The sequence below is a fragment of the Oncorhynchus mykiss genome, chromosome 11 (genome assembly GCF_013265735.2).
Source record: "Oncorhynchus mykiss isolate Arlee chromosome 11, USDA_OmykA_1.1, whole genome shotgun sequence".
Classification (NCBI taxonomy): Eukaryota; Metazoa; Chordata; class Actinopteri; order Salmoniformes; family Salmonidae; genus Oncorhynchus; species Oncorhynchus mykiss.
Window position 1 is genome coordinate 85,651,478 of NC_048575.1, and position 12,957 is coordinate 85,664,434.

At 45.3% G+C, this 12,957-nt stretch overlaps 1 protein-coding gene across 3 annotated transcripts in view; it reads right to left on the reverse strand.

The window, feature by feature from the left end:
* Positions 1-7,264, reverse strand: part of dapk1 (death-associated protein kinase 1) — a 206,557-nt gene extending 199,293 nt beyond the window's left edge. Inside the window, exons 1-3 of one of the 3 annotated variants that reach the window (XM_036936596.1) lie at positions 7,073-7,263; positions 6,596-6,803; positions 6,258-6,472 (exon numbers count right to left, since the gene is read on the reverse strand). In XM_036936596.1, the coding sequence (XP_036792491.1) occupies positions 6,258-6,319 (62 nt within the window). In that variant the 5' untranslated portion in view covers positions 6,320-6,472; positions 6,596-6,803; positions 7,073-7,263. Of the gene's footprint in view, positions 1-6,257; positions 6,473-6,595; positions 6,804-7,072 lie in introns of all 3 variants that reach the window. The other 2 variants (XM_036936597.1, XM_036936598.1) reach the window with 2 other exon arrangements.
* Positions 7,265-12,957: the final 5,693 nt, after the last annotated feature.

Consider the following 12,957-nt stretch of genomic DNA (forward strand, 5'->3'; position numbering starts at 1 on the left):
ACCCCGAAGCTGCAGTTCAGTCTTGATGAGGCATAGAAAAACCAGCTAGAAGTATATTATCTATGCCCTTGTTCACCCACGACCCCGAGAAACATTGGATATGACTTCCGGTCCCGTTGATAGGATTGTCTCGAACGGATTTCATCCAGTTTGCCAATAGAACGTGGTCTCGTCTAGGAGCCCGCTCGTCTTCCTCTTACGCCGTCTCTTCCTCTTTCGAGTCCCGGGAATTAGGGTCTGGCCCGGAATGAGCAGTACATCAAATCAAATTTGTCACATGCACCGAATACAACAGGTGTAGAACTTACAGTGAAATGCTGAATACAACAGCTGTAGAACTTACAGTGAAATGCCGAATACAACAGGTGTAGAACTTACAGTGAAATGCTTACTTACAAGCCCTTAACTCTATTTAAAGTGACTATACTTAGATAATAAACAGCGAGGAGCAGCAGCAGCTGGTGACCTCAATGCCATTGGATGAATCCCGGAACATATTCCAGTCTATGCTAGCAAAACAGTCCTGTAGTGTAGCATCCGCGTCATCTGACCACTTCAACAGCAGCGGTCGACTCATTGAAGTAGAAATCTTCATCCAAATGGAGTTCAGTGATATCTGTTTGGATGTCCAGAAGCTGTTTTCATTTCATAGGAAATGTACAAAACAAGATCAGCGTAAATAAAAACAGTAAATAGCAGAATTGGTCATGAGCCCATTAGACTGCAGCACCATCCTTCAATGGGCTGATGGGGACTGACATCTGAGGGTCTATTCAGGAGCTTCCAATTCTGGGGACCACCGTGACGGTGCTGGTGCTCCCTCATATCCACCCTACCCAGGGAGTCAAAAGTGGGCTGTGTGTGTGTGTGTGTCTGTTTAACCCAAGCAGCACTAAGCACGCCACCACCGCGGGGCTTTTAAACGCTTCAACACCACTAAAGGGGCCGTACAAAAGATCTGGCCCCGCCTACACAACCGTTCTTATCAGGCATAGGCTGCGTTCCAATAATCTCTTTCCTGAAGTGGGCACTTGTTCACCACATCCCACAAATCTAAAAGCACTGGATTGGTTGAGGCAAATGGGAGTTTCCTCCATATTTCTGATTTATAACCGTCATTTCCTTTCAAGATTAGTGAAGTGAAGTGAACAAGTGCACACTTTAGGAAAGAGCAATTATTGAGTTGCAGCCCCAGAGCAGGAGGATGTGAACTCCCTAGACTCAGAATCAACCAAGTACCTTGAAACCCTCTGATTAGTCATTAGCCAAGGCCTTAGCCAGTCAGTCCGTGTTTTAGCAGCCTTGCGGATATCTGGAGGATCAACAACTTTTTATCAGTACAGACAGCAGAGATACACTTCATGACCAAAAGTATGTGGACACCTGCTTGTCGAACATCTCATTCCAAAATCATGGGCATTAATATGGAGTTGTTCCCCCTTTTGCTGCTATAACAGCCATCACTCTTCTGGGAAGGCTTTCCACTAGATGTTGGAACATTTCTGCGGTGTCCTGCTTCCAATCAGCCACAAGAGCATTAGTGAGGTTGGGCACTGATGTTGGGCGATTATTGCTAGCTAGCAATCGGCGTTCCAATTCATCCCAAAGGTGTTCGATAGGGTTGAGGTCAGGGTTCTATGCAGGCCAGTCAAGTTCTTCCACACCGATCTCGACAAACCATTTCTGTATGAACCTCCCTTTGTGCACAGGGGCATTGTCATGCAGAAACAGGAAAGGGCCTTCCCCAAACTGTTGCCAAAAAGTTGGAAGCACAGAATCATCTAGAATGTCATTGTATGCTGTAGCTTTAAGATCGCCCTTCACTGGAACTAAGGGGCCTACTGTAACTCAAACCATTATTCCTCCTCCACCAAACTTTACAGTTGCCAATATGCATTGGGGCAGGTAGAGTTCTCCTTGCATCCGCCAAACCCAGATTCGTCCGTCGGACTGCCAGATCGTGAAGCGTGATTCATCACTCCAAAAGAACGCGTTTCCACTGCTCCAGAGTCCAATGGCGGTGAGCTTTACACCACTCCAGCCGACGCTTGGCATTGCGAATGGTGATCTTAGGCTTGCAGCTGCTCTGCCATGGGAACCCATTTTATGAAGCTCCCGACGAACAGTTATTGTGCTGTCGTTGCATCCAGAGGCAGTTTGGAACTCGGTAGTGAGTGTTGCAACCGAGGACAGACCATTTTTAGGCGCTACTGCACTCCCGTCCTGTGAGTTTGTGTGGCCTACCACTGAGCAGTTGTTGCTCACCTATACTTCTTAGGTTGTTAAAATAATAATCATCTACTTTGCATGTTGGTTTTGTCAACACAAGTTGTAAATCATTTGGCACCAAACTTCAGCTCGGATCTGTTACAGAATGTCTCTGTTAAGGACTGTATCTGAGATGAACCCATCAGCCACTAGAAGTACACTATATATATATATATATATATATATATATATATATATATATATATATATATATATATATATATATATATATATATATATATATATATATCACACACAAAAAAGTATGAAAAAGTATGTGAACACCCCTTCAAGTTAGTGGATTCGGCTATTTCAGCCGCACCAGTTGCTGACAGGTGTATAAAACCGAGCACACAGCCACGTAATCTCCATAGACAAACATTGGCAGTAGAATGAGCTCTTCAGTAAAGCCAGTGACTTCCAACGTGGCAACGTCATAGGATGCCACCTTTCCAACCCTGTAAGAGCTGCCCCCGGTCAACTGTAAGTGCTGCTATTGTGAGGTGGAAACGTCTAGGAGCAACAACTATAATGTATAGATCCTCCGGCACAGTGTTTATGGTTAAATAAGATAGATAGCCAAGTTAACTAATTCATTCCAGTGAGGTGGCTGGTCTTGACATGCACGGCTACTCTAGCACCAACCCCTGACTCCACTCTCCAAACGGCCCTCATTCCAACCACAGACACTTGGGTGCTGGATTCAGACAGGGAGGAGATCAGGAGGTAGGGAGGTAGGGAGACAGGAGGAAAGATCAGGAGTAGGGAGAGGGGGGTTAGGGAGGTGGGGGGGTAGGGAGAGGGGAGAGGTGGGGGGGGTAGGAGAGGGGGGGGGGGGATAGGGAGACAGGGGGAAAGATCAGGAGTAGGGAGAGGGGGGGTAGGGAAAGGGGGTAGGGAGAGGGGGGTTAGGGAGGTGGGGGGGTAAGGAGAGGGGGGGGGAATAGGGAGACAGGGGGAAAGATTAGGAGTAGGGAGAGGGGGGGTAGGGAAAGGGGGGTAGGGAGAGGGGGTAAGGAGAGGGGGGTTAGGGAGGTGGGGGGGTAGGGAAGGAGAGGGGGGGGGGGGGTAGGGAGACAGGGGGAGATATCAGGAGTAGAGAGAGGGGGGGTAGATCAAAAGCTTCTCAGCGTGTAAGGAATTGCCAAGGCAGGTCAAACTGCTAGAACATAGCAGATAACCAGACCTCAGGGAAGGACTCCTGGAGATCATATTAATGTAGTATGATCTCAGTGGGTCTAATCATATAATTACATATAGAACCCCTATTAATGTAGTATGATCTCAGTGGGTCTAATCATATAATTACATATAGAACCCCTATTAATGTAGTACGATCTCAGTGGGTCTAATCATATAATTACATATAGAACCCCTATTAATGTAGTATGATCTCAGTGGGTCTAATCATAGAATTACATATAGAACCCCTATTAATGTAGTATGATCTCAGTGGGTCTAATCATATAATTACATATAGAACCCCTATTAATGTAGTATGATCTCAGTGGGTCTAATCATAGAATTACATATAGAACCCCTATTAATGTAGTATGATCTCAGTGGGTCTAATCATATAATTACATATAGAACCCCTATTAATGTAGTATGATCTCACTGGGTCTAGGAGGCCTAGTAAAGATTTGTCATGAATGTGATCATGTTTTAGCTTTTAATGTGGCATAAATGTGGCATAAACACAACCAGTGTTTGTCAAACAATCACTTGGAAAGGCACTCCTGTTGGCTGCCCTCTGTCACGTCCTGACCATAGAGAGCCTTTATTTTCTATGGTGTAGGTAAGGGCGTGACTGGGGGGTTAGTCTAGTTTATATTGTCTATGTGGGGTTCTAGGTTGTTTTTTCTATGTTGGGGTTTTGGTATGATTCCCAATTAGAGGCAACTGGCTATCGTTGTCTCTAATTGGTGATCATACTTAAGTTTAAAAAAAATCCACCTGTGGGTTATGGGATGTTGTTTATGTTTTGAATTAGTGTTGTAGTCATGGTTCGTTAATTTGTTAGTTTATTGTTTTGTCTTTCTTTGCTAAAGTTTCACTTCTTATAATAAATGATGTGGAACTCAACGTACGCTGCACCTTGGTCCGTTAATTCTACAAACGACCGTGACACCCGTTTGTCCCAAAATCATTCCAGCATCCAAACAGTGTACTACTGACACATCTGTTCCTAAAAAAAACTCAACTTGAAATGTCATTGGGCGATTGTCATCTGGCCCGCTACACTGGTAGCGTCACGGTCTCAGCCACTTGTCTCTGCCTTGGGGAATTAGTAGTGGTCAAGTTGAACCCTACTGATGACCAGAACCCTATGGACAATACAAGGGAATACGGTGCCATTTTGGATGACCAGAACCCTATGGACAATACAAGGGAATACGGTGCCATTTTGGATGCACACCATACGGAGTGGAGCAGTGAGCTATACGGAGTGGAGCAGTGAGCTATATGGTTAGGAGTGGAGCAGTGAGCTATATGGAGTGGAGTGGAGCAGTGAGCTATACGGAGTGGAGCAGTGAGCTATACGGAGTGGAGTGGAGCAGTGAGCTATACGGAGTGGAGCAGTGAGCTATATGGAGTGGAGTGGAGCAGTGAGCTATATGGAGTGGAGTGGAGCAGTGAGCTATACGGAGTGGAGCAGTGAGCTATATGGAGTGGAGTGGAGCAGTGAGCTATATGGAGTGGAGTGGAGCAGTGAGCTATACGGAGTGGAGCAGTGAGCTATACGGAGTGGAGCAGTGAGCTATATGGAGTGGAGTGGAGCAGTGAGCTATATGGAGTGGAGTGGAGCAGTGAGCTATACGGAGTGGAGCAGTGAGCTATACGGAGTGGAGTGGAGCAGTGAGCTATACGGAGTGGAGTGGAGCAGTGAGCTATACAGAGTGGAGTGGAGCAGTGAGCTATACGGAGTGGAGCAGTGAGCTATACGGAGTGGAGCAGTGAGCTATACAGAGTGGAGCAGTGAGCTATACGGAGTGGAGCAGTGAGCTATACGGAGTGGAGCAGTGAGCTATACGGAGTGGAGCAGTGAGCTATACGGAGTGGAGCAGTGAGCTATACGGAGTGGAGCAGTGAGCTTTACGGAGTGGAGCAGTGAGATATACAGAGTGGAGCAGTGAGCTATACGGAGTGGAGCAGTGAGCTATACGGAGTGGAGCAGTGAGCTATACGGAGTGGAGCAGTGAGCTTTACGGAGTGGAGCAGTGAGCTTTATGGAGTGGAGCAGTGAGCTATACGAAGTGGAGCAGTGAGTTATACGGAGTGGAGCAGTGAGCTATACGGAGTGGAGCAGTGAGCTATACGGAGTGGAGCAGTGAGCTATACGGAGTGGAGCAGTGAGCTATACGGAGTGGAGCAGTGAGCTATACGGAGTGGAGCAGTGAGCTATACGGAGTGGCGCAGTGAGCTATACGGAGTGGAGCAGTGAGCTATACGGAGTGGAGCAGTGAGCTTTACGGGTTGAAAGTGAAGAGACAGAATGTAAATGTGAGATGAAGACTCACTACGGTAGGGCTGATAGTGTTCATCATGAAGCAGCAACCCTCTGTCAGTCTGACAGAATAAGAGTCATGATAACAAGCCAGCACATCAAGCCATCAGCTTAAAACTTCATTAGGACTTATTACTCAGAGATGATGTGAGAGAGATTTAAGGGAAAGTTGCTGTCTTTCTGGTCATAAATCATTAGCCCATAATCTTATTCAGTATTATATTTGTCTGGTTGTAACATCTATCCATCAATCAGAGATAATATAGTCATGATGCTTTGCGTAACCAAGAGGTTTTTGACAGAGAGAGCCTTTGAGGGGTTTACAGTCAGTCTTTGGATAATATAACTGATCATAGTCAGTGTTCCAAAATGTAACACACAAATGTAACAGTAGGATATTGTGGTGGCATAAGACAGCAGACCACCACAGTATAGGCTCAGACACTGTTGGTAGTGTTCATTCACAGCACATAAAACTCACCTCCCCAGCTCATCTCCCATCTCATAGTATTCCTCAACATTCTGCTGGTTGAACCCAGTCATGTTGTCAGGCGGTTCTTGCTCCCAAGCCGAGGATTCCGAAACAGCAGCATGCACATCACCGCAGCCTTCTTTCAGCAGCCTCCCGTCCGTGTCCCGGTGAACCGACCCAGCCGTACCTGGCCACGGACCCTCTTCATATCTGCTCCTTTAATTCTAGGAGGTTAAAATGCAAGATGGTTAGTGTACATATTGTTGTGTAACGGTTCAATGGTACGCCGAGTTGGCATGAACACATTATTCAACAAAGAGAGGGTTGACTTGGGGAAAAAGCTGCACCTTGCTTTGTGAGACGTCACGACTTTCACTCGCTGGTCTCGCTTTTCGCTCTCTAGTTTTCCACGAAGCAGGTCTACCTTTCAGTAATGTGCCAGAAATAAGAAAATGGAGCAGTCGACAGTCTTCGGCTACAGGTGAAGCATAGAAAGCCGAGTGGAAGGCTTGGAGTAGCCAAGGAAACGACTGCTATGTGTTCGGGAGTAGCTCGCTGCCAGTGAAAGAAATGCGACTATATTATTCTTGTAAAGTTAAATCGTCATGTTCAACCCCAGAGCAGGTGTTTAGCCGTTTTAATAGCGGACAAAACGCCCTAGTAAACAAATACAGCTGCGTTATTTCATATAGCTTAATTGGTAATCAAATCAAATAGATTTTGGCCCTTCTTATCACCCAATAATTTGGATAGTAGCCCCCGAATAAGCTGCTCACATTCGTTAGAAAATGTAAACGTATCGATAATAGAATAAAGCGTCTTACCGTGTCCCAGCAGTCAATATAGAAGACAGGCTAATATATTATCCGAGACGCTGAAACGAAGTAACGTTTCCTTTCAGAAAACATAAAAACGGAATGTTGCAGGAAATGGAAGGAAGGATTGTAACAATGTAGCTGGCTAATAATGGTGTGTGGGCTGCGTGTTCCACTACATGTAGTAGTGTCCTGGGCCACTAGGGGCGGCAGAGAACTACTGACTCATACAACTGTACATTTAGAGTAAATACACTCCTATACAATACTAATGGTGTGTGGGCTGCGTGTTCCACTACATGTAGTAGTGTCCTGGGCCACTAGGGGCAGCAGAGAACTACTGACTCATACATCTGTACATTTAGAGTAATTACACTCCTATACAATACTAATGGTGTGTGGGCTGCGTGTTCCACTACATGTAGTAGTGTCCTGGGCCACTAGGGGCAGCAGAGAACTACTGACTCATACATCTGTACATTTAGAGTAATTACACTCCTATACAATACTAATGGTGTGTGGGCTGCGTGTTCCACTACATGTAGTAGTGTCCTGGGCCACTAGGGGCAGCAGAGAACTACTGACTCATACAACTGTACATTTAGAGTAAATACACTCCTATACAATACTAATGGTGTGTGGGCTGCGTGTTCCACTACATGTAGTAGTGTCCTGGGCCACTAGGGGCAGCAGAGAACTACTGACTCATACATCTGTACATTTAGAGTAATTACACTCCTATACAATACTAATGGTGTGTGGGCTGCGTGTTCCACTACATGTAGTAGTGTCCTGGGCCACTAGGGGCAGCAGAGAACTACTGACTCATACAACTGTACATTTAGAGTAATTACACTCCTATACAATACTAATGGTGTGTGGGCTGCGTGTTCCACTACATGTAGTAGTGTCCTGGGCCACTAGGGGCGGCAGAGAACTACTGACTCATACAACTGTACATTTAGAGTAATTACACTCCTATACAATACTAATGGTGTGTGGGCTGTGTGTTCCACTACATGTAGTAGTGTCCTGGGCCACTAGGGGCAGCAGAGAACTACTGACTCATACAACTGTACATTTAGAGTAATTACACTCCTATACAATACTAATGGTGTGTGGGCTGCGTGTTCCACTACATGTAGTAGTGTCCTGGGCCACTAGGGGTGGCAGAGAACTACTGACTCATACAACTGTACATTTAGAGTAAATACACTCCTATACAATACTAATGGGAGCCTCTGCTATAGATTCAGGTGCAAACAAGTTAAGAAGAATGGATCCAGAGATGAGCATTTACAAAAATGTACAGATATGAAAATAGTTGACAAAATATAGAGATAAATTCACTGTTTAAAAAAAAGTTATTTGGCCCAAATAGTGGGCATATTAACCTGACGCTGGTAAAAAAGTCAAACCTAGTAGGTTAATTGACAGATCAGCAATACAAACTCCCATAGTATAATCTGGTAGAGCTCTTTAACACCATCCCAACTCTAGTCTAGCCAGAGAGGCCAACATTTTCCCCCGACCTGAGGAATTGTTCTATGGAGGTCTCTAACCACATTTCCATCCACATTTTTTATGCAAGTAAAGTCGTACCGTGAACAACAACAACAACACCTGGAACGGAAACAGGACGTTTCGCTACAATTTGTTCTTTCCACATGATCTTTAAGTATCCGTAAAATTAAGTATGCAAGAAATCGTGGTGGAAACGCTTTTTATGAGCAAAATGTGATATAATAACCATGATATAGAAGTAAACTTGGAATCACGCGATGACATGGTCTGTGTTCCTCCCACTAGAACTGGCACCTTAAGAAAAGACCATAACCTGGCATGAGCCATTCATACCTTTTAAACAGGTCAATTATTTAATGAACAGTGATACACTTTAACTGAAATATTATTGCACACTTTCCATTACAATGGTTAATACCACACACGTTAATTAAATCAAAAGCATAATTCCCATAAACATGAGCATTTCTGATCAAATATAAATGCACCCCCGAAATGGGAGAAACCAATCAACAAGAAGTGTGAAACCTGTGGAAAAAGCCTTCAATTGACTGGCATGCACTTACCTTCGAAACCAGTTTGACTTCAACAGCAGTGGTGAGTAGAGCCAGAGTGGAAGAGGCGAAGCCCAAAGTCTGTCCATGCAGATTAAACAGACTTGGATCTCACATCGACTCTCAGATAACCATTTTATTAACTATTTAGCAGTGTTATTGCTATGTAGTAGTCTTATGGGGGTAGAACCTGTCTCAACCTGTTGGTCCACTAGCCGTTGCTCCGGTACCGTTTGCAGGACAGTAGCAGAGAGAACAGTCTTGGGTGGCTGGAGTCTTTGAAAAATGTTCAGGCCTTCTTCTGACACCACATGGTATAGAAGCCCTGGATGGCAGGGAGCCCCAGTAAGGCTGTCCGCACCACCTGTAACGCTTTGCGGTCGAGAGCGGTGCAGTTTCCATACCAGGCGGTGATGCAGCCAGTCGAAATGCTCTCAATGGTGCAGCTGTATTACACATCTTTTCAGCCCCCAGAGGGGGAAGAGGCAGTATCATGCCCTCATCACGACCGTGTGGTTGTGTGGGGACCATATCAAGTATTCAGTGATGTGGACTTTTTGGAGAAATGTTCTCTGGTCTGATGAAACAAAAATATAACTGTTTGGCCATAATGACCATCATTATGTTTGGAGGAAAAAAGGGGGAAGCTTGCAAGCCGAAGAACACCATCCCAACCATGAAGCACGGCGGTGGCAGCATCATGTTGTGGGGGTGCTTTGCTGCAGGTGGGACTGGTGCACTTCACAAAATAGATGGCATCATGAGGGAAGAAAATTATGTGGATATATTGAAGCAACATCTCAGTCTGGAAGTTAAAGCTTGGTCATAAATGAGTCTTCCAAATGGACAATGACCCCAAGCATACTTCCAGAGTTAGGACAAAAGAAGGACAACAAAGTCAAGGTATTGGAGTGGCCATCACAAAGCCCTGACCTCAATCCTATAGAACATTTGTGGGCAGAACTGAAGAAGTGTGTGCGAGCAAGGAGGCCTACAAACCTGACTCAGTTACACCAGCTCTGTCAGGAGGAATGGGCCAAAATTCAAGGGGAAGCTTGTGGAAGGCTACCTGAAACATTTGACCCAAGTTTAAGCAATTTTAAGGTAATGCTACCAAATACGTATTGAGTATGTAAACTTCTGACACACCGGGAACGCGATGAAAGAAATAAAAGCTGAAATGAATAATTATCTCTACTATCATTCTGACATTTCACATTCTTAAAATAAAGTGGTGATCCTAACTGACCTAAAACAGGGAATTTTTACTAGGATTAAATGTCAGGAATTGTGAAAAAACTGAGTTTAAATGTATTTGGCTAAGGTGTATGTAAACATCTGTCTTCAACTGTAAATTATGGTAAGACCTGGAACACTGTCAGAAAGCAGCACTATATTATATGGTATGACCTGGAACACTGTCAGAAAGCAGCACTATATTATATGATATGACCTGGAACACTGTCAGAAAGCAACACTATATTAGATGATATGACCTGGAACACTGTCAGAAAGCAGCACTATATTATATGATATGACCTGGAACACTGTCAGAAAGCAGCACTATATTATATGATATGACCTGGAACACTGAGACATAAAGCAGCACTATATTATATGATATGACCTGGAACACTGTCAGAAAGCAGCACTATATTTTATGACATGACCTGGAACACTGTCAGAAAGCAGCACTATATTATATGGTATGACCTGGAACACTGTCAGAAAGCAGCACTATATTATATGGTATGACCTGGAACACTGAGACATAAAGCAACACTATATATGATAAGACCTGGAACACTGTCAGAAAGCAGCACTATATTATATGATATGACCTGGAACACTGAGACATAAAGCAACACTATATATGATAAGACCTGGAACACTGTCAGAAAGCAGCACTATATTATATGATATGACCTGGAACACTGTCAGAAAGCATTACTATATTATATGATATGACCTGGAACACTGTCAGAAAGCAGCACTATATTATATGATATGACCTGGAACACTGTCAGAAAGCAGCACTATATTATATGATATGACCTGGAACACTGTCAGAAAGCATTACTATATTATATGATAAGACCTGGAACACTGTCAGAAAGCATTACTATATTATATGATATGACTTGGAACACTGAGTCACCGTTCTGGTTGAAACACAGCAATGGAAAGATGTTGATATCTGTGACTGACAGACACCAGACAGACCAGACAGACATTGATCTCTGTGACTGACTGGTGCACCAGACAGACATTAATCTCTGTGGTGTTGCAGTAGTCTATGTATTTTCAGATTCGACCTACATATGTGTGTTGCATTGGCCATGTCCTGTGTGTGAGTTGGTGTTGTGGTAAACTAACTAGGTCTATGGCTGTGCAGCAGGGTAGGCTCTGTACTGGTTGTGGTATGGTTGGGGATGTTAGGGTTAGGGATGTTAGGGTTAGGGATGTTAGGCTGGGGATGTTAGGGTTAGGGATGTTAGGGTTAGGGATGTTAGGGTTAGGGATGTTAGGGTTAGGGATGTTAGGGTTAGGGATGCTAGGGTTAGGGATGTTGGCTGGGGAGGTTGGGGATGTTAGGGTTAGGGATGTTAGGCTGGGGAGGCTGGGGATGTTAGGGTTAGGGATGTTAGGGTTAGGGATGTTAGGGTTAGGGATGTTAGGGTTAGGGATGTTAGGGTTAGGGATGCTAGGGTTAGGGATGCTAGGGTTAGGGATGTTGGCTGGGGAGGTTGGGGATGTTAGGTTGGGGATGTTAGGGTTAGGGATGTTAGGCTGGGGAGGCTGGGGATGTTAGGGTTAGGGATGTTAGGCTGGGGAGGTTGGGGATGCTAGGGTTAGGGATGTTAGGGTTAGGGATGTTGGCTGGGGAGGTTGGGGATGTTAGGTTGGGGATGCTAGGGTTAGGGATGTTAGGGTTAGGGATGTTGGCTGGGGAGGTTGGGGATGTTGGGGTTAGGGATGTTAGGCTGGGGAGGCTGGGGATGTTAGGGTTAGGGATGTTAGGCTGGGGAGGTTGGGGATGTTAGGGTTAGGGATGTTAGGCTGGGGAGGCTGGGGATGTTAGGGTTAGGGATGTTAGGCTGGGGAGGCTGGGGATGTTAGGGTTAGGGATGTTAGGGTTAGGGATGTTAGGCTGGGGAGGCTGGGGATGTTAGGGTTAGGGATGTTAGGCTGGGGAGGCTGGGGATGTTAGGGTTAGGGATGTTAGGCTGGGGAGGCTGGGGATGTTAGGGTTAGGGATGTTAGGCTGGGGAGGCTGGGGATGTTAGGGTTAGGGATGTTAGGCTGGGGAGGTTGGGGATGCTAGGGTTAGGGATGTTAGGGTTAGGGATGTTGGCTGGGGAGGTTGGGGATGTTAGGTTGGGGATGTTAGGGTTAGGGATGTTAGGCTGGGGAGGTTGGGGATGTTAGGGTTAGGGATGTTAGGCTGGGGATGTTAGGGTTAGGGATGTTGGCTGGGGAGGTTGGGGATGTTAGGTTGGGGATGTTAGGGTTAGGGATGTTAGGCTAGGGAGGTTGGGGATGTTAGGGTTAGGGATGTTAGGCTTCCTACTGTGTACATTTGCAGTGGTAGGTTACTGTGTGCAGTTCGGTGTTGTGGTTTCAATACAAGAACAATTCTGCCATCTGGTGGTGTTGGATTAAACTGCCTTCAATGAAAACATCCCCAGTGCTTTTGAGAGCTTAGTGTTACGACTGGATATTGATACCAGGCAGCTGAGGGGAGGACGGCTCATAATAATGTCTGGAACAGAGCGAAGTCCGCTCTAGTCACTCTTGTCACAGTGATGCAGGGTT